General features: G+C 52.3%; 1 protein-coding gene across 5 annotated transcripts in view; it reads left to right on the forward strand.

Moving 5' to 3' along the window:
• LHPP (phospholysine phosphohistidine inorganic pyrophosphate phosphatase) overlaps nt 1-27,252 on the forward strand; it is a 136,591-nt gene that overhangs the window by 10,756 nt on the left and 98,583 nt on the right. For 4 of the 5 annotated variants that reach the window (XM_051982681.1, XM_051982683.1, XM_051982678.1 and 1 more), the window contains exons 2-5: nt 7,836-8,023; nt 11,781-11,934; nt 20,547-20,610; nt 21,617-21,709. In XM_051982681.1, the coding sequence (XP_051838641.1) occupies nt 7,836-8,023; nt 11,781-11,934; nt 20,547-20,610; nt 21,617-21,709 (499 nt within the window). The remainder of the gene's footprint in view (nt 1-7,835; nt 8,024-11,780; nt 11,935-20,546; nt 20,611-21,616; nt 21,710-27,252) is intronic. The other variant, XM_051982680.1, reaches the window with a different exon arrangement.

The following is a 27,252-nucleotide window of genomic DNA, read 5'->3' on the forward strand; positions in this document are numbered from 1 at the left end:
TGCCTGTGACCTTTGTTCAAAGCGAGAAAATCCAGTTGCTTTACCTCCGAGTCACACTCGGGAGATTGTCAACACCTGGAGCCACAGATCGCTCTTGTTCTTGTAAAGTGATTTTGTTCAAGGTGGTAAGATTATAAAAGCAGTGGACTGGAGGGAGGGGGCAGATGCTCCCAGCCCACCTTCGGGGGGCTCCATCCAGGCTGATGTGTTATTAGGTTGGCCCACCTTTCCCCACCTCCCCTCCTGTGTCTATTTTTGGCTTGCTTTTATTAATCTCATGTTGTAGGGGTTAGTAAATGGGGAGGGCACTAGCCTGGCTCCACGTGGAAAAAGATTGTACATGTAGAAACTCTCTCAAATTACTTCTGTCTTGGGGAGGGGAGAGGTAGGGGAGGGAGGGAGGGGGGGGAAACAGTCTGGAATTCGGAATTTTACAGAAGTAAATGTTCAAAATGATATTTACGTGAAATTGGAAAAATAAAATCATATTGAAATGTTTATACAAATGAAAAAAGAAAACGCATCAGGAACTTGTAACGTGGCTGGAAATATATTCTTTATATGTTTCTCTAAGCTGCCCGTTGGTTATGGCGCATCCAAAGTAGGAAATGGCTGAGATAATAAGGAATAGACCTGTGAGCGCCGTGGCAGCTTGCGAGCAACACTCCCATCTACCCACTCCCCCCAAAATGCCGTAATGCTACAGAAAAAAGTCATAAAACCAAGCACTAAATTCAATGCAGAACGAGCCTTCTGAGAACCAAGAGATTGCAAAGCTGGTGTTTTTTAATCCATCCAAAATTTTGTCAAGTGAGTTTTCCAAAGTTTGTTTAGAGCCAAGTTTCTCATAAAGGTCACAGGCCGATTTCATGCACTTCCTTTCTTCCCAGTGAAAGGCCTCTGATCCACATGGAAAGTGTCCAAGGTTATCAGAGCTCCTCCCTTCTCAGGCTGACCTTGAAATTATGATTATGAGTGACCTTCTTATACTTATTATGTCACTGATGCTCCTTGTCACCCTGGAGGGGTCTGTTAGCCCTTTTACAGCGGAGGCCACTGGGGCAGACCGAGGCTCAGGGTCTCCCAGCCCGGAAGTGCCCAAGGGCAGAGGACTCTGGGCCGTCCTTCTGCCACAGGTGACAGCCTTGAGACGGGTGCTCCCTCTGGGCTCCCCCGCCAGGTGCCACTCACCCGCAGGACCCCGGGCAGGCCATTTCCGCTCCGGGCCTCAGTTCCCCGCCTGTGAAAGGCGGAGTGGGCCGATTTCGGGGCGCCCGGCCCCTCCCTGGTCGCTGGGTTCCCTTGCCCTCCCGGGAGGTGGCTAAGTGTGCCCAAGGTCGCCGCGGCCCCTCACGCCGCCCTCCCACCTTACCTGGCACGGAACAATAATGAGGGTTTTTCATTATTTTCGGGTGAGCGCTCCCGGCAGATGCTGACAGCCAGCAGATGTGTAAAGTCCGGGGTGATTTGTAAGGGCCGGCTCATCTGCGGCCCAGTAATTGCCTGGTGGGACGTTGTCACTCAGAGTCTTGTCCTGCTCCGGCAGAAGAAGGTAAAGGTCAGTTCAAAGAAAGAAGGGACCGTGCTCGGCCGCAGATGAAAAGCGGGTTTTCTGCCGCGCCCCTCCCTCCCCCCACCGGCTTTGGGATTGATGCTGGACTCGGCCAGAGCCCCACAAGCTGGCCCGGGCCGGGGGCCGAGGTCAGGGGTCAGCCGGGCAGAGGCAGAAGGAGGAGGCTCCGGCCCGATGCTCCCCGAGCCTTCCCGGCCCTACCCTCGGCTCACCCTGGGAATTTGGGGCCACCGGGGCACTGGGAGCTCCCCTCCGCACTCCCCGTGAGCCCACAAAGGGCCGGCCTCAGCTCCAGCTCCTCCTGGCAGAGTCCCGCAGCTCCTGAGCCTCAGTCTCCTCTTCCACAAAGTGGGGTTAAGAATGCTCGCACTAACCTCCCCAGTGGGAACTCCGGCACCTTTGATGTACAGTAGAAACACATTGTTCTGGTGACTTCTGGTCAGGGCTTTGCTTTTCCCAGGGAGGTCTGGGAGATTTCTTCATTTCTCATGGATATAAGAGCAGGACCTTGCCTGCCCCAACTAGCCAGGAACTTTTCTTTCCAGCTTTCTCTCTCTCTCTCTCTCTCTCTCTCTCTCTCTCTCTCTCTGTCTCTGTCTCTGTCTCTCTCTGTCCCCCTCCATCCCTCTTTCTTTCCTTCCTCCCTCCTTCCCTTTTCCTTCCCTCCCTCCCTTCTTTCTCTTTCTTTCTTTCTTTCTTTCTTTCTTTCTTTCTTTCTTTCTTTCTTTCTTTCTTTCTTTCTTTCTTTCTTTCTTTCTTTCTTTCCTTCCTTCCTTCCTTCCTTCCTTCCTTCCTTCCTTCCCTCTTTTCTCTTTCTTTTTCTCTCCCTTCTCCCTACCTCCCTCTCTTCTTTCCTTCCTTCCTTCCTTTTTAAAAATTTGTATGTTCTCAGGACTTTTACAGCTTAAAACATAAACAAGAAACCCAACAACAGTGGTTACATCTCAATTACCATTAGGCATCTTGGCCATTCATATTTTCTTTGTTTTGAGGGTTCACAGTGTAGCTTCTTGTCTGCCTAAGAGGTGGTGGGGTACAGTGGAAAGAGGACTTAAGTTCAGCTCTCAGCTGTGCAACCAGCCAATTCTGTGACTTGGGCAAATCAAGTAGCTGCTCTGGGCCTCAGTCTCCACACTTGTAAAAGGAGTGTGTTCGATGAGATGCCCTCTTGAATCTCTCCAGTTATAAATCTGTGATCTGTGATTTCACAGATTTTTCTATTTCTTTTTCTTATTTTCACTGCCTGGATTTCAGACACAAATTTACACTAGAGGGCACCTAGTTTAATTTCCTCAGTTGCTTTAAAGGTGATTTTTAAGCCCTTGTTCAGTGACTATTTAATAATTTCTTCTCCTGGATTCCTAGAAAGATAGTATTTGGAATTTAGAAATATTCAATTCCTCAGTCACTGATGCAAAACACTTTGTGCAGCAAAGACTTGATCCCAAAGCCATAAACAAAATAGAATAGAAGACAATTTCATGACAAATTCAAACAGAATGCCATCTAAGGTAGGAGACGATGCTTACACTTTTTCGCCTGTAAACAATAAACTTATAATCATCAATAAAAATAGTTGGTTAAATAAACCTTTAAAAGGAAGGGCAAAATCTTGCCCAAAAAATGCTTAGCCTTTAATAAGTAGAAAAAATAAATTAACAAAGAAATCTTTCTTTGCTTAAAAAATACTTTTTTTTAAAGAAAGAAAATGTCATTGTTTAAACAATAGTGATCAAATATTTTAGTTTGTCCTTTTCTGGCTGAGGTCCCAAGATTTTCCACCCAACCCTTCTCTTCTCCTTTCTATCATTTTCTCCTCATTTAGTCAGCAGGTCAGTGGGTGTCCAGGTCTGGCTGGCTCTACTGATTTTGCTCCAGACTTCTTGTAGCAAAGGACTCTTGATCTTGCAATAACCTTAAAGAACATCAAAAAGGCTTCAGTGGGAGGGCGGTGCTTGATTCCTCCTTAAAGGAGAAAATGGAGAGGAGAGGGCATTAGGAGCCATAGCCTGCCACTTTATCTCATCAGAAAACCCTCAGGGAGGCAGCTTGGCAGAGGGGATGGGGTGTTAGACCTGGATTCGGGAAGTCCTGGATTCAGATCCTACCTCAAACACTGGCAGCATGACCCTGAGCAACTTGCCACCTGCCTCAGTTTCCTCATCTGAAAAACAAGAAAAATGGACCCACCAGCTTCTAACCTTTAAATCTGTGATCCTGTGGGACTGTCCATTTGACTATAACTATGTGAGGTTCCTTGACTCAGCGGAAGGGACAGTATTTTCTTTTGGAGTTAAGGCTGAAAATAAGGGGACTGTTCCTGTGGACTAGTCTATTAAACGAGAGACCACGCTGATTTTTCTGGGGTAAGGTGTATCCCATTTCCTCCCCTTCTTCAGGAATGAATTGTAGGCCTCCAAATCCCTACCTGTCCCTTCGACATCTACCCTCAGATTGCTGTCATCTCTATTTACATCCCTGCCGCCATCAGCTCTCTCCCAATCCCGGACGGACACCGATTATTTGTGAATCATGTGTCGCTGTTTCCCAAGGAGCCAGAGGCCTGGTCCCCCGGAGTTGTCCTTCATTCAGTCATTCAAAGCCTGTCTTCCTTTCCTTCCTTCATCTACAACTGAAGTTGTGTTTGGAATAACAGATGGGGGGCTCTGTCATCTCATTGTCATACCAATTGTTCATTGTTCTGAGAAGGGCACATCATAATTCATTAGCGATAATTATTCCCCGGACGCCGCCTGTACTTCGTCACCCAACTGCTTCATTAACTTGGGAGCGGGTCTCCCATTCTGGCGGCTCCAATCAATGAAGATATATTTAGAATGTACAAGTGGATGCTATTAGTTACAATATATTAACTGCCTAATTTAAAATAAAAAAGGCGATCTTTATGAAGGGCAATTAACCACTAAGTATAATTGATAATTCATATACCTGCGATTAGGAAAGACAAATAATAAGAAAGAAATGAATGACCCACGTTATTGGAGAAGACATTGCCAGCCCCTTGAGGAGGGTTGGCTCCGGGGGCTTTGGCTGACACCCGTTTCTTACGGGATCGCGCCTGTCGTGGGGCAGGTTCGACGGCTCCGCTGGACAGTGACTTTTCCTCCCAACTTTTAGAAAATGAGTGTGAGTGTGTGTGCACGCCTGCGTGTACATGTACATATGCTACCTATCATCAGATCATCGTAATAATTGTAATAATAATAATAACTCATGTTTCTCTAACAATTTGTGGCTCACAGAGCTCTTTCCTCACAATGCTGTGTTCAACTCCAGCTGCCATATTTTAGGCAGGCCCTTGATAAGATGGAGAAAAGGGAAACAGATTGAAGGTCTTGGGTCCATATCCTATGAGAATTGATTGAAGGGCCCGGGCTTGTTTAGCCTGGAGAGGACTCATTCAGTGGGCTTGCTCTCAGGGAGGTGAACGCTTCGGCAGTAGGAAGTAGACTCCTCTGAGTGACCGCTGAGAGGGGAGACGGTGGAGGCAGAAATTGTAGGGAAACAGATTTAGTGCCAGTATGAGGGAAAGGAACACTCTCTGCAAGTCAGACGGGTGATGGGCTCCCTCCAGAGGAGTAGCTTCTTTCCCCTGAGCTCCTTCTACCACAGAATGAATGGTCCCTTCTTGGGATCTGCTTGTTCGAGCATCCTCAGCCTTTATGGACGCCTTTGGTAGGGTGGTAAAGCTTAACAACTCTTCTCATAATCATGGTTTAAAGTAACTAGAGGAAATGCAAACTTTCATTTAGAAATTAGTGAAAATAAGGATATTAGAATTTTCCCATCCAAGATCACAGACCCATTGAAATCTGTCCTTTGGAGGTCTGTGGATCCCAAGTTAAGAACTTTTTTTCAATGAATGGATGCCCATCAATTGGAGAATGGCTGAGTAAATTGTGGTATATGAACGTTATGGAATATTATTGTTCTGTAAGGAATGACCAGCAGCATGAATACAGAGAGGACTGGCGAGACTTACATGAACTGATGTTAAGTGAAATGAGCAGAACCAGGAGATCATTATATACCTCAACAACGATACTGTTTGAGGATGTATTCTGATGGAAGTGGATCTCTTCGACAACAAGATCTCACTCAGTTTCAATTGATCAAGGATGGACAGAAGCAGCTACATCCAAAAAAAGAACACTGGGAAATGAATATAAACCGTTTGCATTTTTGTTTTTCTTCCCGGGTTATTTCTACCTTCTGAATCCAATTCTCCCTGTGCAACAAGAAAACTGTTCGGTTCTGCACACGTATATTGTATCTGGGATGTACTGTAACCTATTTAACATGTAAAGGATTGCTTGCCATCTGGGGGAGGAAGTGGAGGGAGGGAGGGGAAAAATCGGAACAGAAGTGAGTGCAAGGGATAATGCTGTAAAAAATTACCCTGGCATGGGTTCTGCCAATAAAAAGTTATTAAAAAAAAAAAAGAACTTTTTTTCAGAGGAAATTTTTGGTTTTTTGAATTGAACTAGGTGGTACCCATGGACTTTCCAGCTCTAAGATCTTACGATTTTTTTTTTCAGTTTTAATGATCTTTTTTTTCCTTCTTTTTTAAAATAACTTTTTATTTACAAGTTATATGCTTGAGTAATTTTACAGCATTGACAATTGCCAAACCTTTTGTTCTAATTTTTCCCCTCCTTCCTCCCACCCCCTCCCCTAAATGGCAGGATGACCAATACATGTTAAATATATTATAGTATAAATTAAAGACAAAATAGGTATACACGTCCAAACCATTATTTTGCTGTACAAAAAGAATCAGACTCCGAAATATTACAGTTAGCCTGTGAAGGAAATCAAAAATGCAGGTGGGCAAAAATAGAGGGATTGGGAATTCGATATAATGTTTCTTAGTCATCTACCGGAGTTCTTTCGCCGGATGTAGCTGGTTCAGTTCATTACTGCTCCATTAGAACTGATTTGGTTCATCTCTTTGCTGAAGGTGGCCAGGTCCATCAGAATTAGATCTTATGATTTTGTGATGTGTTAATTAAGTATGTTAGATTATCAGCATTTATTAAGTACCTACTATGTGCCAAGCAATGTGTTAAGTGTTGGCGATTTAACTGACTACTGGCACTTCAATTGTCTATTGGTACTTGAAAATATGGAAGTAACTTAAATATTCTCCCTGTTCTCTGATTGATATAACATATCCCCCCCCCCTTTTTTTCAAATTCAGTTTTATTTTCAGTTCTGAATTCCTTCCCTTTTTGAGGAAAATAAGCAGGAAGAAACAAGAAAAACAAAAGTGGTTACACATGTGTCTAGCCAAACAAAAAAAAATTCCTGCATTAGCCACGTCAAAAAAAAAAAAATAGTCTTTTGTCTGTACTCTGAGGAATCCTTCTTTCTACTGTGAGTCCTCTGGAATCATGGAATCGTGTCTTGATGAGTGCTTAAATTTCTCAGAGTCATTTGTCTGTATAATATTAATGTTATGTGAATTGTTCTGGTTCTGTTCCCTTCACATACACGTGTCTCTGAAACCATCCTCTTCATTTTGCTTTTTGATAGTATTTTATTTTTCCAAATACATGCAAAGAGAGTTTTCAACATTCACCTTTGCAAAACTTTGTGTTCCAAAATTTTCTCCCTCCCTTCCTCTCTTCCCTCCCCAAGATAGTCATCAGTCTGATACAGGTTAAACATATGCAATTCTTTTAAACACATTTCCTGTGCTAAGTGCTGGGGATCCCAAAGGAGGACGGAGGAGGTCCCTGTCCTCCAAGATGGCAGAGATGAAACCCAAAGGCTTTTCAGAGCAGTGGAGGCACTGAGCTGGATCAGGGCTTTGGAGGGCCCGTGTGGTGGCTCTGGCCAGTACTCCATGCTGTAATTAAGTGTATATCCGCAGCTGTCCTTTATGAAAAGTGAACACAGATCTTTACAGCTTTAGCCTTCCTTCATCCAGCACCTCCCATTCTAAGGGCTGTTCAGAGGGATGGAGCAGGTGTCTTTCCTCTGCTCCCCTCGGGGATCCAATAAACCTGTCATTTGACTGGTTAGCATTTAACCAAGTCCATCTGCAGTGCCTAGCACACAGTAGGCACTAAAATGTTTACTGAGGGATGGATGGGTTCGGTGGCTGTAGGGAAGACGCATCCAGGTTCTAAGAGGAACTTGCAGTCTTGAGGTTTAAATTTCGTCTCGGCCTCAAAGCCTCAGGCACACGTGTGACATTTCCACTGTTTTCTCTCCCCTCTGCCCAATCTCCCAACAGGATCAAGCAGTCGGGCCTGAAGCTGCGGTTCTGCACGAATGAATCCCAGAAGTCTCGGGACAAGTTTGTGGGATTGCTTCGGCGTTTGGGATTCGACATCTCGGTGGATGAAATCACGTCTCCTGCCCCGGCCGCTCGCCAGATTCTGAAGGAGCGGGGTCTGCGGCCCTACCTGCTGGTCCATGACGGTAAGCCTGCTCTCGCTTCCCTGAACCCGGAGGAAGTTCCCTAGGAGAGGGAGGATTTATTCTGTTTGGGCCAGTTTTCAGCCCTCGGTTGTGTGGTCAGCCCATGGAAGTGTTTTATGGAGCTCCTTCTGAGACTCCCAGAAATGAACACTCCTGAATGAGGCTCAGCAGGTTCGGCCTTGGGTTTGTGGCTGCCCAGGGGAATGTCTCCATCTGATATTTTAAGTTAGCTTAATTTCATCTTTCTGTCAACTTACCTGTCCGTCCGACTGTCTCGTCTCCCCGCCCATCCTTCTCTCAATCTATCCATCAATTGTCTGTTTATTATCTACTCTTCCATCCAAAGTTCACAGGGATTTACTGATCCCCTCCAGGAATAGGTTTGAGGAATTGTAGAGACGTGTAAGCATTCTCCCTTTTCTTACGAGCTGGTTGACTCTGACATTTAACCCCTGTTTATTCCAATTTCCTCATTTGTAAAATGGGCATAATGACAGCCTCTCCCTCGCAGGTGAGAAATCAGGCAAGGCCGTAACTGTAAAGCACTTAGCGCATAGTAGGTGCTGTGTGACTTGGCTATTGTTGATGGTGAAGACAGTGACCATAGACTGAGGTAGAGAGGAGGGCCAAGCTTCCGGGCTTGGTTTCCATTACTGACTTAGTTTGGTTGAGCAAACACTTGATCATAGTCGAGGAGGCTCATGGGAGTCCTAGAAGTGGCAGGGAAGGAAGGGGAAGAGCGGAAAACTAGCATTTATATAGCCCCGGCCTAAGTGCTTGTTTTTTAAGCAATTGTTTTCCCCTTTGATTCTCACAATAACCCTGCGAGATAGCTCTGTTATTATCTCCATTTTATAGATGAAGAAAGAGATTAAGTGACTTATCCGGGTCATACAATATTTGAACTCAGGCCTTCCTAACTTTAGGCCTAGAGCTCTACCCTCTTCCTGCGTCTCTCTGGAGGCAGAGGTTCAAGGGACCTCAGCGGCCCCTCGTCCACGTCCCACATTAGACAGATGAGAAAACAGAAGCTCAGGGTCTTACAAGTGAACGACGATCAGGGGAAAGCTTTGAATTCAGGCCCTTGGACTCCCAATCAATGTTCCTTCTATTATATCTGGAATTGGAAGGTGATTTAGGAAAAGGGCACGAGTTAATATTTAGAAGAGAAAGCTAATTCTCTGTAGAAAATTAAGAAAAAAATAGTTCCATTGAGGTTCCCCACCTCCCCCACACTGGTTAATGATATATAAATCACAAATTATGTTTGTGAATGTAATGGGGGAAAAAATGACCCATTTCTGAATTTTGCTTCTGTGGGAGGACATTTTTTCATGTTCAGAAATCAGAGTGAGACCGTGACAAAAGGACTTGGGTAAAGTTTGGCCTTATGTATGAGACCTGTATCTTAAGGGAGGATGGCTTAATTTTTATTTTTTTGGAGAAAAGCAAACAAAAAGTACCTTCTGCCTATTTTAAGAGCATGCCATTTAGCAGTGCCTGAGAATTCTGGATATTTTCTGCCTCATCCAGGGCTCCTGACTATCCCCACCAGGCTTTTGGTTTGCCTGTTTTCATCTGAAAATACCTTCTGCAGTTCCACAAAGTCTTTCCTGGGCTGTCCCGGGGCTGGGTCTTAAACGGAGACAAGGGGCACTAACAGAAGGACCTTTGTAGCTCCATAACAGCCCTTCCCCCCAATCGTGGGAGGCCATTTTTTGGCCACTAGATATTATTGGGTTTCTTGAGAGCCCTTCCTCTCCCCAGCAAGCACTGGTTGAATGTGGTTCCCTAAGGAAGGGCAGGGTTGATTTATCAAAAAGGAGGAGGGGAAGGCTGCACAGTTCTGTCCTCTAAGTGTGATGTAATAATAACTATAAGTTAACTAATCACCACTGCTCCCACTGAAAATTGGGGAAACCCGGTCATGAGACAAGCAAGAGATTTGGCCCCATTGCGGGGTTGGCCGTGCCGGGCTGGGGACTGGATTTCCAGGCCAAGAATGCTCAGTCATCCTGGGAGACCTGCAGAGAATAGGAAATGATTCCTCTTTCTTACCTTCAGTGACTCTGGGAAACTCAGTTTCTCTGCCTGCAAAAACGGCCCTCGGGTTGTGAGGAAATGGCTCCAAAAGCCCTAGAATGGATGAACGCCCTGAAAAACACGTTCCGGCCGCCGGCTCTGAATGCTCTCGGCACTCCAGACCGCTCAGGGCCCCCCTCTGTCCCTCGGGCCGTGGCTTGGATGTCAGCAGCACGTTGTGGCCTGCCCAGCTTGCTGATAGAGACATGGAAAAGCGCGGGTCTCCCCCCACGGCCACAGCCCCAGTCCCGGCTCCCCGGGCTGCTCCCTCCCCCCGCGCTGACTAACCGCGCCCTGGTCTAGCTTGATCTCTTCATCTTTTCCCCAGGACAGCTTGGGGCCTTTGCTGACATCCCCCAGATTGTGTTTCCGGTGATGGCCTGACGGCTCAGTCCCAAGGTGGGGGGGGTCAGGCTAGCCCCCGATGGCCGCTTCCTTTTCCGGGTACGCCCTGAGCGCCCTGTGTGTCAGAGCCTTTGTGGGAGTCGGGCAGCCCTGGGCAGAGGCCTCCAGCTCCCCCCCCCACCCCCCAAAGGTCCCGGCACTGGCTTGGTCTCCCCCACTTCCGGGTTTTTCAGTCCTTTGGAATGTCATTCAGGGCCAGCAAGGGCAGCTTCCTTACTTCCTCCCCACCCCATTGGGCATCAGCTGGGGGCCGTTTTCTCCCGATCTTTCTCGGGCCCCAAATCTTTCGGTCCCACTCAGGACCAGAAGCCCCTGGGATCTTGTCTCTGGTGGCCGCCATCGTTGTCCTAGTCAGCCTGCGCGGCAGCAAGCCTCCCCCTGTGCCAGAGCGTCCTCCCTGCCCCGCAGTGCTCCCCTGGGACTCCTCCCTGCTCGTCCTCTACCCTGTGTTGGCTCCTCCATTAGAACAGAAGCCTCCTGGGGGTGGGACTGGGATGGTGTCTCCACGCTCAGCTCAGTCCTGGCCCGCGCTTAGTCAGCGCTTACTGACTGGCCAGTGACCCGGCCTTTCCCCGGATAAATCTCTTCTCCCTGAAGATCCATCCGTCCTCATCCGCAGGAGCTTTGCTCACCAGGCTGAGCTCACCCCGACCTTTAACACTAGGCAGCTCCTCTGACTCTTCTTTTAAGAATTATTTTTAGGTTTCTGCTTTTTTGCATTTAGAACATTTCTGAGTTTCAGATGTTCTCCCTCCCTCAGCTCCTCCCCCCCATTGTTATCCGATGCTCTTATTGAAAGGCATTGCGGCCCGGTGGTTAGCGGGCTAGGCTGGGGGGAGGCAGGGAGAGCCGGTCCCGCTTTGGGTCCTTACTGGCTCTGGGCCCTGGGCAGTCACTAAACCGGACCGAACCTTTTCTCATTGGTAAAAGGGCCGTCGTAACGCTCTCTTATAGTACAGAGGAGATAAGGGCGGCCAGGGCTCCAGGGGTCGGGCCTGGGGATTCCCTCTCCCGATCACAGCCCCCGTGGGGTCAGCGAGGGCGCTGGCTCTCCCCTGGCTCTCGCAGGAGCTGTCGGGCAGTGACCACTGGGAGTCACTGTTTGGCCTCCCGTCCCCTGCAGGGGGCAGCCCCCCGGGCGTGCGCCACATGCAGACTTCTGTCCGTCTGCTTGTCCGTGGTCCGGCTTTGCTCTCCGGACGGCGTCTGAGGGCCCTGGGGGTCACGAGGGAAGCTGGCGGCCAGCCTCAGTCCCTCTCTCTGCTTCCAGATGTCCGCTCTGAATTCGAGGGGATGGACACCTCGGACCCCAACTGCGTCGTCATCGGAGATGCTGGGGACGGCTTTTCTTACCAGAGCATGAACGAGGCCTTCCGGGTCCTCATCGATCTGGAAAATCCGGTGCTTCTGTCCCTGGGAAAAGGGTAAGTCATCCCAAGGTGTCTCTAAGAGCTATGAGGGAGAGGCAGCCAACAGAGCTCAGGCCAGGAGCGGCCGGACCCTGACCCTCTGGTGCCTCCGTCTGACCCCGGGCTTAGGGACCAGTATTTTTGTCTCTCTGTGTCCGGAGCCTGGCCTCGAGGCAGCACCACACCCCCAGTCTTCAGGAAGTCATTGCCCTGAGGTCCCCCTCCCCAGAGCTTTCGCCCCCGGCCTTCCAACTGCTTAAGGCCATCAGAGCTTAATGGTGGCCCGGAGGAGCTTCGGGGAGTCCCCCAAGCCGGTCATGTCTCATCGAGAGGCCCCTCTCCCAAGCACTGAAAGTCCTCCATGGCGTGGCTAGCCATCCGGAGTGGGGAGAGGCCCAAAGGGAGGGGGACTTAAGGGGGTCTGGAGAAGCAGGTGCAAGTCCAGCTCCCCCTTCTTGGCTGTGGGCAAAGCCCTTGGGTGATGAGGATGTGATGGTGACAATGGTGATGATGGAGATGATGATGATGATGGTGATGATGATGATGAGGATAGTGATGGTGATGATGATGGTGGTGATGATGGTGATGATGGAGATGATGATGATGAGGATAGTGATGGTGATGATGAGGATAGTGATGGTGATGATGATGGTGGTGATGGTGATGATGATGATGGTGGTGATGATGATGATGGTGATGATGATGATGATGGTGATGGTGATGATGATGGTGGTGATGGTGATGATGATGATGGTGATGACGATGGTGATGGTGATGATGGTGATGGGGGACAGCACACATTTAAAAAGCTCTCCAGGCTTTGGAGCATTGCACAGGTTTTCTTGTGTGATCTTTCTGAGTCTCAGTTTCCTCCTTTGTCACAGCAGCGAGGGATGATGGGGGAAGTGATCTCCCGTGTAATTCCAGGGCCGTCCCCATTAACAAAGGCAGACCGGCCTGCAGACCCGGGTTCTCTTTGGCCTTCGCTCTCTGTTCTCCTCCCGTCATGAAGTCCGGGAGACCTGGGGAGTCTGAGAATGCGGCTGCCCCTGGAGGCCGTGGTCCCGGGGGGGCGTCCAGAACCCCTGGCTTCTACCTCTGTCTAAACACTAGCTTTGTGGTCCTGGGCAGTCAACCGCCACTTGCCTTGGTTTTCTCATCTGTAAAATGGGGATCATAATGGCCTTGTAGGGTTGTGGTGAGGGTCAAATGAGATAACATCGCAAACATTTGGCTCTAGTATTATGGTTATGATTAAGAGGCTCACCGATCCAGGGTTAAATATCGATCGGAAGTTACCTTTGCCTCCTGGGTGCTCCAAATGGGGGAAGGGAAGCGGATCACGGGGATAGCTGGCTGCTGTTGGGCCCCGCGCAGCCACCAGTCCTTGCCCATGTGGCCCCCGGGCTGGCCAGGCCGCCCGCCCCCCAGCTCGCCCTGTTCCCTGGCACATCAGCGCCTGCCTCCTGGAGAGAGTGATTTACATTTAGCATCTGTTTGGGGCTGAGAGGGGGAATTGGCTTTGTAATTTCCTCTGTCACGCCACTGTCAGAAAATTAAGCTGTTTACGCCACAGACCATAGAAGGTTAATGGCTGTTTGGGGAAAGGTCAAGTGGTCATTTTAGAGAGAGGCCATGCTGTATAATCGGAAACGGCAGCAGAATAAAGCAGAAAATCGCATCTGACTGCTCCCAGCCCCCTCCGGAGCCACGGATGGGCGGACAGACTGGCAGACGGGCAGGTGGACAGGCAGACGAGTGAACAGGAGGACAGTGGGATGGACGGGCAGACAGGCCCATGGACGGGTGGACAGGGACGGCAGACAGAAGGACAGACAGGCACATAGGCCCATGGATGGGTGGACAGGGGGATGGACAGGCAGACAGGTGGATAGACAGACAGGCCCATGGACACATAGACAAGGGGCTGGAACAGTCAGACAGATGAACAGGTGGACAGACGGATGGACAGGCAGACAGGGGACAGACAGATGGATGGACAGGCAGACAAGTGGGGAGATGAGACAGACACACAGCAAACAGATGGACAGGCAGACCTGGATAACAATGGAAGGAAATACTTTTATTTACTTTGTAGTGGAAAATACTTCTGTGCACATTTGGCCACAAGATAGTTTCATGTCTCCAAATAACTAAGAAATCAAGAGAAATCCCAGGCACCTCCCAGCAGCTTCTGGATTTCACTGAAAACATCAATATTGAAATGAATTTGGGGAGAGCCGTGGCAAGGGCGACCTTGATTTAGCTTTTATTCCCCAGTAGAGCGGGCTCCTGCCCCCCCCTCCCCCGTCCCCCCCAGCCCGGCTGCTAGGGATGCTTGGTGGATAAACTCATTCATTTGGGACTGAGAAAACACTTTCCCTTTTCCCTCCGAAGCAGAAGCTGCCTTTTGTCTTTGAGCTGTGGGGACGCTAGGCCCCTCGGGGGCTCGGGAGGGCCGGGCAGGCCTTCCCCACTGCCTGCCCGCAAAGCTTCTCTGCTCAGGGCGGGCAGGGCTGCCAGAGGCTCAAGGACCCGGGGCTGGGGGAGGTTCTTTCTGTCCTCCCCTCCCCCCAGCCCCTGCTAGTAGAGCTCATCAGGGGGACCCCACCAGGTGCTACCATGGGCACCATTTTTATTGCGGGGAATTTTCCTCCCTGCGACCTCCCCCAAGGCTGAGAGAACTGCCCTCTGGGGCCAGGCTGAACACCGCTAATCCCTTTCCGCTTGACAGCCTTTCAAATACTTGTTGGCAACCATCATACTCCCCCTCCCGCCTTAGAGCCTGGCCCAGCCTGCCTTTCTCCCATCCTTGTGGGCTTTACTCTCTCCTCCACTCTCTGATCAGCTTCTCTTCCTTCACATCGTGTCACGTCCCATTGCCGTGTTTTTGCCCTGGCTGGTCCTCATGCCTGCAATGCATTCCCTGCCTGCCTTCATCTTGTAGGGTCCCTATCTCCTTTAAGACACAGTTTAGGCTCCTCCCACCCAAAGCTTTTCCCCATCCCCAGCTGCTAGTGGCTGAAAGTTTTGTGTATGTTTTGTATTCGTTATTTATGTTGTAGATATTTTATATGATCAGTGTTTGGCACATAGTAGGTGCTTAATAAATGCTCATTGACTGACTCGCATAGTAGGTGCTTAATAAATATTTCTTGGTTGAAAAACTATCTCAGGTTCTTGTAGCAGATTGTTCTATAGTATGAGTGTGGAGTCTAAAGCCTTTCAGGTCCCAAGAAGGACGTTTTACAAACACCTGCTGTGTATAGATTGAGAGTCTATTTGGAACATTGACTCTGCTCCAGGGAGCTTACAGTCTAGTGAAAGTCATGAGAAATAGCCTCCCATTTTCCAGGATGTCTCTGGCCTTACTGAGTCCGGATTCTGATCCACTCTCCCCTTTCGCCTTCTCTATTCCTCCACCTGAATGTGCTCAGGAGTACAGAGCTTACCTTCTAAGAGGGCTCTGGCCAGGCTGTCTCCCCCAACCTCAGCCCATCTGTACAAGGCCTGTGGAACACTTCATTGGGGGTCACTTGGAAGCATCCCAAGCATCCTGCACCCCAAATTGTCTATTTTCCCACCCAAATTTTGACCTCTTCCAAGCTTTCCTATATCTCGGGAAGGAGCCGGTGTTCTTCCAGGCTTTGACATTATCCTGATCACTTCCTCAGCCACATATGAGATTCATGGCTAAATCATACCCTTTCTATGACTCTACATCCTTCCTTCTGACTCCTCCTCTTTGCTCTCTACTCCCTCTTGGTTTAGCCTCTCCCCGGCTTCAAACATCTCTCACTCCAGCCTGTCCTCCACAGCCTGTCAGAGGAATATGCACTAAGAAGTCTCACATGGATGCTCCTAAAGGCAGACAAGTGCAGGGCTTCCTGCTTCCTCTCGGACAGAATTTCTTTCACTTTGAAAGCCCTTCTCCCCAGTCTACCTTCCCAGGTTTATTGGACCTAACAGGCCCCCTGCACTCTGAGCCAGCCAACTGGCCTTCTCTCTTCCTCCCTCAGGACCCTCAACCTTCTTCCTTCTCTTTCATAGAATCCCTCCTTTCCTTTAAATACCCCCTCTCAGGCAATAACTTTCTAAGATTATCCCCAGATGCTAGGATTAAGACATGACCTTGTTTTTTTTTTTTTTTAAGTACAATTTTGTATGTATTTTATTTATTTGCATAACATTTAAGTTGTATGTATACATGCTGTTCCTTGTTAAAATGGAAGTCCTTAGAATAGGTATTGTCTCCTTTTATCTCCATTCTTCAGTGCCTAGCACCAAAGTAGATCCATAATAAATGCTTGATTGATTGTTTGAAGCAGAAAAGCTATCTTCCCAAAGGACTTTGGATAGTTCTAATTCCTTAAATCAAACTGAAATCTGCCTCTCTGCATTTTCTACTTTCTGAGGCCAAGCAGAAAATGTCTAATCAACCAACAATCAGTAAACACTTATTAAATGTCTACTATGTGCCAGACACTGTGTTAAGTGCTGGAGATACAAAAAGAGGTACAAGACGGTCACTGATCTCAAGGAGCTTACACTTTAATGGGGGAGGTCTTCTTCATAAAACAGCCAGGAAACTGATGTCACTGGATCTAGGAGTGTTGGTTGGGGACTTAGATGTAAGAAGACTGGAAAGGTTGGGTCACATATGAAGTGTTTTGAATACCATAGAAAGAATTTCATATTTGATCCTGGAGGTACCATGGAGTCACTGGTGTTTACTGAGGAGGGTTATGTGTGACATGATCAAATCTGTGTTTTAGGAAAATTACTTTAGTGGCTGAATGGAATATAGACTATCGTGGAGAGAGACTTCAGGCAGGCAGACTCACCTGCAGCTGTTGCAACAGTCCAGGTGTGAGATGATGAGGGAAGAGTATCAAAAGAGAGAAGGGGGCCTGCAGGAGAGATGCAGCAGAGGTGAAATCTAGGAGAGACCGCAAAGGTGAAATTGACCAGAGATGCAGCAGAGGTGAAATTTAGCAGAGAGACCACAAAGGTGAAACTGACTAGACATACAGTAGAGGTGAAATTTATGAGAGATACCGTAAAGATGAAATTGACAAGAGGTGCTGCAAAGGTGAAATTGACCAGAGATGCAGCAGAGGTGAAATCTAGGAGAGAGATCACAAAAGTGAAAATGACTAGACAGACATACAGTAGAGGTGAAACTTATGAGAGATACCATAAAGCTGAAATTGACAAGAGGTGCTGCAAAAGTGAAATTGACCAGAGATATAGTAGAGGTGAAATCTAGGAGAGAGATTGCAAAGGTGAAATTGACCAGAGATGCAGCAAAGGTGAAATCTAGGAGAGAAAATGCAAAGGTGAAATTGACCAGAGATGCAGCAAAGGTGAAATCTAGGATAGAAAATGCAATGGTGAAATTGACCAGAAATGCAGCAGAGGTGAGATCTAGTAGAGAGACCTTGCAAAGGTGAAATTAACTAGACATATAATAGAGGTGAAATTTATGAGAGCTACCAATAAGGAAGAGGTGCTGCTGCAAAGGAGGGGGTGGAATCTACAAGGAATACTGTAGGGATGAAATTGATAAGAGTTGCTACAGAGGTGAAATCTGGGAGATACTGAAAAGGTAAAATTGACCAGAGATGCTACAGAGGTGAAATCTACAAGAAATATGGCAGAGGCGACATTGACAAAATATGTTACAAAGGTGGAACTGACAGACCTTGACACCATATTTGATATAGGGAATGAGAGATAGTGAGTCATCCTGGATGACCCTTGGGATGTGAGCCTGAGGGACTGGAAGGATTTTGTTACCTTCTACAGTAATATGGAAAGGAGGAGGTGAGGCAGATTTAGGGGGAAAGAGAATGAGTTTAGTTTTGGCCATACTGATTAAGATCTGTAGGTCATCCAGTTGGAGATGTCTGAAAGGCAGCTGGAAATGTCAGCTAAGAGATTGGAGCAGGAGAGATGGACACATCAGTATGGAAACTAAATAAACGTAATCGATGGGAGCTGATGAGATCTAAGCTTATGCTTAGAGGGTATGATCTGGAGGAGGACCCAACAAGGAGATAGAGAAGGAAGGTCAGTGGTCAGAGGGAGCCTCGTTCCACATCATACTCCTGATGTTTCAAGATAGGATCATTCTAGCTCCCTTCCTCCCCCCACCCCCTTTCTTCTGTAGGCTAAACATCCTTAGGTCCTTCAGCTGCTTTTCCTTGGCACATATAATCTTTAGTGCATTCATCATCCCAGGAGCAGTTCTTTTGATTCCTTGTGCTCTTGAGAGTGTCCCATTGGGAAGGTAGTAATTCTTTAGCTGATGTTCCAGCCTATGAGAGTGCAAGCATTATTGTCTCTACTTTTCACATGAAGATACCGAGGCTCAGGGAAATTAGATTCTTTCCTCTTGTTACTACTACTACTCAGGGCCTGGGACTCACAGCCCCATAGCGCTCTCCACCCTCCAACATGGCTGTCGTAGAGGACTAGCTGCCTTCAGTTGTGTTGTCTTTAGTTATGCAGAAAGATAATTCCTGGGTGAGTGGGTCTAGACCAGCCCTTTAAATAATCAGGTAGACCTGATCAGCCTCGACAGAGAGCAAGGAGACTGGTGTTCTATTCTCACCCAGTTCAACTTGTCTGTCACTCGCCCTATTAAAAAGCCTGGTCTCCACATACATATTTATCACTGTCCTTTAAAATTCAAAGGCCACAGGATGATGTTTATTGATGTGACTGATCTTCCAGTGGCTTTAATAATATTGAAAGTCAGCTCTCCCTCCTTTTGTTTATGCCTCAAAATTCCAACTACTCTTGCCCCTGTGGCAACACAATAGGGGAAGTTACTTTTCCCAGCCTCCTTGTTTAGAGGTTTTACCCACAGTTTTCATTCTCCTGAGAACCTGTCATTTTATGATTTGCAGCCTTCCCCCCCCCAACTTGGAGAATATTGGTTTTGAAAAGTATGATTTTGGCAGCTGGAATAGTTTGGGATCACTGAAGATGCTTAGTTTTATCTCCGGGACCTCCCGTCCGGCTCTGGGCCTGGCTTGTAGGCCCCTATTCCCGACGTACGGGCCAAGATCCTAACTCATCTGGGTGCCCACTTAGCCGGTAGCGCCATCTGGGCATCAGTCCCTCTTGATCTGCTGGACTTCCCCTTGCAGGGGACTCTTCGAGTGGCCACAAGTCTTGTGGAAGAGGCTCCATGGCGAGGAGGGCCAGATGGAGACATATTGGTTGCCCTGAAGTGAATGGAGCTCGGGGATCCCTTTGTATCCTGCGTTTGCCGAAGCCATGATTCTTGTGTTGGGCCACGATTCGGCTGCTTGCCGGTTGATGGACAGTGACCCTCTCGCCTGAGCAGGTGGCTCACTGTGCTGGGGAGGTCATCCTGGCAAAAGCAGAATTAATGAACATGTCTTAAAGGACCAGCCTGTCACCTTCTCCAGTGAGTTAGGGGGAAAGGAATAAGTTGTCTCACTATAAAAACAACTGGTGCCCAAGAAACTTGGGCCGCGGTTTGACCTCTGGCTAATAGGAAATGTGGCAGGTTGCTGTGGAACTAATGGAGTTTTCTTTCTCAAGCAGCCATTAGGGGTTAATTATTAGCAATTAGGGGTGAGCCACAGAAGCTTTGAACCTACTGTCCTTTCCCAGAAGCCTTAATCGTCCTCTGCCACTGTATTAGCGACTGGAAACCATCTGCCCGCTTTGATCTCCAGGTTAATCATTGAGGTGCCTACACGGGGCTCCCTGCGGGGGGCTGCTCTCGCTGACTTCCCCAATAACCCCCTGAGCTGTGAGGCTCTTACAAACGGTGAGGGCTCCGTCTGCTCTTCCAGGGATCTCACTGAGCAGGGCACTTCTGTCAGAGATCAAGCCTTTGTTTTCCCCCTTTCTCCGTCCCATTCGTGAGGGCCTTTTATCCACCAAAACCCGGGGCCTTACGGAATGGGGAGGGGGCGTCTCTGCCCACGAGCGTCCCGCTCACTTATCTCGTGTCCTAACATCACACAATATCAGAGCCGTTGAGTCACGGCCTCACTGGATGGAGGGAGGAACTCAGGTCCGGAGGGAGGACGGGGCTTGAACCAGGGCACCTGACAAGTCTGATGGGGGTTTCCTGGTCCCCTCCCAGGCCAGGGCTCCTTGCCCGAGGGTTGGGGCTCTGAGAAATGTGGGGATCTGCTCTCTCACCCTTCTGAGGTCATCCGGTCCGGTCCTCACGGGCAGCAGAGGCTCGAGGGCCTCTGTCACATGGCCGCAGGCCCGCCCCTGCCTCCCGCCTCTGCTGCCAGAAGGACTTTGGGTCAGTTCTGTGGGCGGCCTGGCTCTCAGTTTCTTGGTCTGTCAGATGAGATTCCCTCTGAGCTCCCCTCCAGCTATAGGCCGGTAGTCTGGGGGTCATCTCTAAGCCCCCGATATAGAATGAGTGAGGAGGGGGAGACTTGCTGGGGGATGCAGACTTCCACTGGGCCCAAGGGGGTGGTTGAGTGCAGGAAAGACAGAGGGTCCCTTTGTCGGGAGGGGCTCCAGGCCCACAGGCCCGACATGGGGCGGGGGTAGGGGGCCATGGGCCAGGGGGCCTCGCTAAGGAGCTCTGGCTGTAACAGCGCTGTCGCTTCTGTTTCCAGACGCTACTACAAGGAGACCGACGGCCTGATGCTCGACGTTGGTCCGTACATGAGGGCGCTGGAGGTAGGAGGACCCCCCTCCCCCTGGCCCATGGGATAGCTCCCACACCCATCCCCATGGCAGTAACGGCCATAATGGCGTTCTCAGCGACACGGCCGGCTTGTAAAGTGCTTTACAGTTATTCTCTCATGGCAACCCTGTGAAGTAAGAGCTGGTCGCAGGGGGGAAACTGAGGTAGGCAGAGTGGGGCGAGATTGGAACTCGGGCCTTCCCGGCTTTACCTCTGCCTGTTGCCGGGCTGCCTCTAATAAGGAAGCCGTTTGTGTCCCCAAGTTGTTTTACATGCTTGAGCTCGTTGAATCCAAAGAGCCGCCCCCTGTGTCCCCCGTACTCCCGGTGGGGAAACCGAGGACTTTAGCGGGTGAGTTGGGGTGTGACCGCCCCCGTCTGACTCAGGAGGTGCCGGGTGAGACAGAAGAAGCTCTGGCTCGGAAGTCCGGCTCCCAGGCTGCTTCTGGGAGATGTTAGGCAAGCCCAGCCCCCTTCCAGGGCTACAGGCTCCTAGGGTCTCTGAGTCCAGAACCTTGATGGTCTTGTGAAGCCCCTGGGTCTGCCCCGGGGTGGGAGGTGAAGGGAGGAAAGGATGGGGAAAGGGAAGAAAGGGGAAAGAAGCAGGTACCAGGGGCTCTTGGGGCACTGCCATCCCAGACTCCGACCCTTTGTCTGGTGCTCAGGTGTTAATGGGGAGCCATGACACACCCAGGAAACGCTCCCCAAAGGGACCTCCGGGGGGAGAGCTGTGTCCGGGAGAGTGGATAGAAATCTGTCTCCCTTAAACTCCCCGTCTCTGCTCTCTGTGTGTCTACCTGTCTTTTTCTGTCTCTGTGTCTCTGTCTTTGTGGCTGCGTCTCTGTCTCTCTGTGTGTCTGTTTCTCTCTGTCTCTGTCTCTTTGTGTCTGTGTCTCTGCCCTCTCCCCATCATCCCCAATCTCCCCTGGCCCTCGTCTCCCTCGCCCGGCCTGGAGCCTCCTCGCCCTCCGCAGCCTCCCCCGTTCTCTTTCCTCCCCAGTACGCCTGCGACATCCAGGCCCAGGTGGTGGGAAAGCCGGCCCCCGAGTTCTTCCAGGCGGCCTTGAAGGAGATGGGCACGGAGGCCCACGAGGTGAGTGGTGCCGAGCAGCTGCCCTGCCCCCGGGTTCCCCCCCATGCTGGTCCCGCCCAGTGCCACCTGCGGCTCTCTTCTCCGCGGCTTCCTGGCTGGGCAGGTCTCGGGAGGGTCAGGCAGCCTCACCTGGAGCCGGGCAGGGCCCTGGGCAGGGCCCGAGGAGGAGATGTGGGGGACGGCGGGAGCCCCTAAATGTAGCCCCGCCCCCTGCGGGACACCGTCCCGCCCTGCACTGCTCAGTGTCTCCCAGAGCGCTGATGTCTCACTTGGCCCTTGGAGGGAGGGCGGGGGCCTCTGGCTGCGGAGCTCGGCTCTGGCCGTGGTCCTGAGGCTGTAAATAAATACACGAGGGGACAGAGCCCGGTCCTCAGCGCCCCCCAGTGCTGGGACGTGCTCCCTGCGGGCAGAGGAGGGCCGGGGCGCACAGGGCAGACCTCGGGGCCCTTAGGGAGGGGCTTGTTGCTTGGGGGTTTGCGAAGGAAGAGGGCGGGCCCTGGGACGTGGGGTGGGGGCTGTGGGACCCAGGGAGAATCCGGGAGCTTTGGGCCAGGCTTGTCGCCCTCCTGGACGCGTCAGCGGGGAGGCGGATCTGCCTCAGTCCCTGAACGAGGGGGGGAGGGGCAGGATAAGGCGCCCCCAAGGATGGGCTGAAGGACTCGGGGCAAGTCTGCCAGAGGCACGCGAGGCTCCCTTCGGGGTCTGAGAGGCACGTGCGGCCCCCACAGGGCGTAAGGTTTAAGGCGGATCTTCACTTGTGGTTGTTTATCCCCTGCCGCGACCAGCTGAGCCCCCCCTTCCCAGCCCCCCTGGACCCCTCCTCAGCCGCGTGCACGGCCCCCTCGCACTCAACCTTCCCGCTCCCTCGGATGCGCCCCCGTCTCTCCCGGCCCCGGGATCTCCGCGCGGGCCCGTGTTCCTGCTGTCTCTGCCCTGGTCCGGCCTTTCTCCACCACAGGCAGGGCCCCCAGCCCCACCGACGCCCGGAGCGCCCTCGTGTGGCCAGGGCCCAACAGCAAGTCACCCCCCCTCCCCCTTCCCTCTGCGCCGCCCTCGCCCCCTTCCCCCCACCCCAGACTGCAGGGCAGGCCCCGGGGCCTGAGGGCGCCCAGGACTTTGTCCCAAACCGAAAGGAAGTTCGGGGCTCGGGATTTCTGTGAGGCCGGTTCTCCCCTTGGGGGGCGTGGCTAGTGAATCCCAGGACAGAGTCTTCCTGGGGGAGGGGGGGAGAAGGAGGAGGAGGAGGAGGAGGAGGCGGCTCATTTTACAGATGAGGAAACTGAGGCAGACAGGGCAAAGTGACTTGGCCAGGGTCACCCAGTCCGTGTCTGAGGCTGGTCCCGAAACCAGGGTTTTTCTGACTCCAGACCTGGCACTCTGAGCACTGTGGCGCCATCTGGTGGCCGTATAGTGTCTGGCAGTCATTTAGTTCTTGCAATCTTCTCCCTCTCTTTTCTTCCCTCCCTTTCTCTCCTCTCTCTTTTTCTCTCTCAGCTTCTCTCTGACTGCTCTCTCTCTCTCTCTCTCTCTTTTCCTCTCTCTTTCTCTCTCTGTCTCTTTTTTCTTTGCTTCTCTCAGTCTCTGTCTCCCTTCTTTCCCTTTCTTTCCTCCCTCTTTTTTTCTCTTGTCTCTGTTTCTCTCTCTCTCTCTCTCTCTCTCTCTGTCTCTATCTCTCTGTTTCTGTTTCTGTCTCTGTCTTTCTCTGTCTCTGTCTCTGTCTCTGTCTCTCTGTTTCTGTTTCTGTCTCTGTCTCTGTCTCTGTCTCTGTCTCTCTGTTTCTGTTTCTGTCTCTGTCTCTGTCTCTCTGTTTCTGTTTCTGTCTCTGTCTCTGTCTCTCTGTTTCTGTTTCTGTCTCTGTCTCTGTCTCTGTCTCTGTCTCTCTGTTTCTGTTTCTGTCTCTGTCTGTCTCTGTTTCTGTTTCTGTCTCTGTCTCTGTCTCTCTATCTCTGTCTCTCTCTGTCTCTGTCTCTCAGTCTGTCTCTGTCTCTCTCAGTCTGTCTCTCTCTCTGTCTCTTTATCTCAGTCTGTCTCTGTCTCTGTCTCTGTCTCTGTCCCTCTCTCGGTGGCCCCCCTCCCTCCTGCTCTCCGTCCGTCCCCTCCCCGTCCCTCTCTGTGGGCCCAGATGGTCGGAGCCGCAGCCTCTCCACGTGTTTAGGGAGAGGACCAGCCTTTGGGGGCACCCAAGGAGTCAGACCAGTCCCGCAGGTAAAGGAGCCGCCTGCTCGTGCGGCCTCTTGCGCCCGCTGGGACGTGTCCCCCCCAGTCAGGCCCGGAGCTGGGGCTCCCCGACTCCTCCCGCCGCGGGTTCTTGTCTCCTGGCTCCCGAAGGCTCCTCCCTCCACGTGCTCACTGGGGAGGGGCCGGAGGCCTCCCGGGTAACTGGGTGTGAAGCGGGACTGGGAAGAGGGACTTGACTGATGGATTTCGGAGAGAAGCTTCCCTGGAAGTCGGGGCAGCCTGGGCTTCCCTCGGGCTCCGGGTGCTTCTGGGATGGCCACATGACTCTCGTGCCCCCCCCCCCCCAATGCCCGTTGGATCTGGATTTTCCGCATTTTAGGAGATTTGTATTTTCTGTTAAAGCTTGGGGGGGGGGCGTGCTGGGCGAGGGGGGAACGAAGGGGCGCCGGGCCCTTCTCCGCGGGCGGGTGACCTCTGGGTTTTCTGCGTCTGCCTCGCTCGCCAGATTGCAGGCAGAGAGGAAGTTAAACCTGGCTTTGACAGGTAGGGTTTTTTATTTCCCTTGACAGCCCACCTCTTGACCTCTATCTTCTTGCCAATGATTTTTTAAATCCTAAATGATTTGGGAATAATTGCTCCTCCGTTAGTGATTATCGTCCTTCACCGATAGTAAATCTGGGCGCTCCCGGGGGGCCGGCTCCATCTTGGTGTGTGTCCGCCACAAGCTGGCGCCGACAGGCATCACTGATCATGTGCGGCCCCCCCCCCCCCTCCGGCCCAACCGATGTAAAACACGCCTGTGGGGGGGCCGCCTCCCGGCCCCTTTGTTCGCAGCCTCAGGAATGAGTTTCTGCTCGAGGACGCGGGAGCCTCCTTTAGAAGGGCGGCCTCGGCCCCCCGGGACCCCTCGGCAACGGCCCCGACGCAGGGGCTCCAACGGCCATGCTCCGTCACTGACCCTCCCCAGCATCCCTGGGGGAGAAAGGGGGGAATGTTGTTCTTCCCCATCACTGGGGGCGGGAACGGAGGCCTGAGGGGGAGGCTCCTGGTGTCCGCGGCCTCTCCCCGTAGGACGGGTGTTCTCCGCCATCAGTGAGTCAGCCGGGGGCAGGCCCTGCTTCAAGGCCCCGAGGGGAAGGGCCAGCGCCGAGGAGGCCGGAGCCCGTGGGAGACGGCGGCAAACGCCCGTTACAGGCAGAGTGAACCGGAGCCTGCGGGAGGGGCCGGGGAGGGCGGGGCCTGCGGCAGGACGTTTTGTCCGGGACTTCCCTGAAGCCGCTTCTGACTTCCCAGAGGAAAGGTCATCGGCCTCGGTGAGAAGGCAGGACCGCAGGACTTCTTATAGAAACTCCCTTTTTGACCCCACCCTGGAAAGGGCGCCCTCAGAGGCCCCGTGGGGACGCCCCTCGGCCGCTGGCTCTGGGCCTCTCCCGGCACTGGCCGCGGCCCCCCGGAGGGACAGCGCCGGGCCCGCCGCCCAGGGAGCCTCGGCTTGGGACGGACGCCAGGCTGCTGTGAGGAGGGCCCAGAGGGGAGCGGAAGCCGGCGGGCAGAGCCCGGCAGTGGGAGCCGTCACCGTCGAGGTGCCGGCTCCTCCTCAGGACAGAATCCCACCGGCTGGACCCGACTTTGGGCATCTGCGAGGGGCCGTGGGCGCCCCCAGCCCCAAAGCTCGCTCGCTGTGTCCGGCTCCAGAAGGCGTCGGAGACGTCGGCTCCCCGGCAGAAGCGAGATCTCTCCCGCAGAGGCGAGCGTCAGTGAGTCAGGGGGGAACGACAGGCATTTGTCGGGGCTGGCTGGGGGCTAAGGGCCGGACGTCGGAAACTGCCCGGATCCTCTGGGGACTCAGTCTGGAGAGGGCAGCCCCGGCCGCAGCAGGGCCGAGGGCAAGGCCCGGAGGCCTCAGGTGTTGGAGGGGTCTCGGGGGGAGCAGCCGCCGCCCCGGGGAAGGGCCCAGGGAGGTTCTGGGTCCTCCAAGTGTGGGAAAGGAGGTTCAGCGTCTGGGCAGGAGGAGAAAAGAGGAAGGTTGGGAGGAGGAAGTGCCTCCCCTCCTGTTGGAGGCTCCTCAGGGACCCCCAGGGAAGTGGGGGGGGAGGGGGGTAGAGCAGTGCTCATGCAGTGTGAGTGGGGGCCCAGGCAACAGGCGGAGATCCCGCTCTGATTCCCGAGGGGGTTTGTGGGCACGTGTGGACGGGACTTTGGGCATGAGAGAGCTTGGATGGGGTGTGACGGGCACCGTGAGCGCCCACAGGGTTCCAGAGCCACATCTGGCCCAGAAGGTGCTGCAGAGGCCCAGGGGCCGGGACCCCTTCCCAGAGCCCCGCCCAGAACACTCCCTCAGGCGCTCAGCCTGGACCTCCCGGGACTCCCGCCCATCGGGCCGTTCTCTCCAGCATTCACCAGAGGCGGCCTGACTTAATGGACACCGGAGAGTCTTTCTGTCTGGCGGAGGAGTCTCCTCCATACAAGGAAGAAAGGGTGGAAGACGGGAAGGAGGGAAGGAAACACCCGCCCTGGGCCAGGCGGCGGAGGCAACGCTGGGCCCGGGGTCAGGGAAGCCCGAGGTCGGTCCTGCCTCAGACGCCCCCGGCCGCGTGACCCTGGGCTGCCCACTTCTCCCTGTGTCCTCCTGGAGCAGGGAGGCCTGTGAGCTTCCTGGTGCCGGGAAAGGGCCTTGCCCACGGCGTTGGCCCCGGAAGCTGATTTAGTTAATTTGCTCCCTCCTCCCCCAAGTGTGCAAAAAGTGGCTGAAACTCCAGCCACGTGGGCAGTGACTCAGCACGGAAAACACTTCAGGGAGCCAGGGGCCCAGCGGAGCCAGGGGCCCAGCGGAGCCAGGGGCCCAGCGGAGCCAGGGTCCCATCGGCTCCAGCCTCCCCTCCGACGGTCGGCAGCCTTCATCTCCCAACAGGCCCACTCTCCCGCTGGTCTTTCCCAGGCTCCCTCCGGTGAGCCCACGTCTCCCTGAGCCGCCAGCCGCCCCCCGGGCTCTGGGTCCCCCATTCTGCACCCACAGGTTTCGCCCTCTGCGGATGGGGAAGACCCGACTCTCCACTTTCTCACTGACGTATTTAATAGGGGAGAAATGGGAGCCGGGGAATGGGGACTGGGAAGGCCGAGTTAGCGCCCGGATGCCTCAGAATCGGCCGGAGGCAGGATGAGCAAACGTCCTCTGTCTTTATTCCTGGTCTCTGGGGGAGAAGTGAAGGGGGGGGACGCAGGATCCCCGCGACCCCCAAAGTGCCCCGATCCCTCCCACACTTCTCTGTCCACACTGAAAGCTGGAACCAGCACAGGAGAGAGGGAGGGGCCGCTTCCCAAGCACAGGCTAATAGAGTCTTGTCCGCTCCGTAATTAGCCCCAAG

This window comes from Antechinus flavipes, chromosome 2 (assembly GCF_016432865.1).
Source record: "Antechinus flavipes isolate AdamAnt ecotype Samford, QLD, Australia chromosome 2, AdamAnt_v2, whole genome shotgun sequence".
Taxonomy (NCBI): Eukaryota; Metazoa; Chordata; class Mammalia; order Dasyuromorphia; family Dasyuridae; genus Antechinus; species Antechinus flavipes.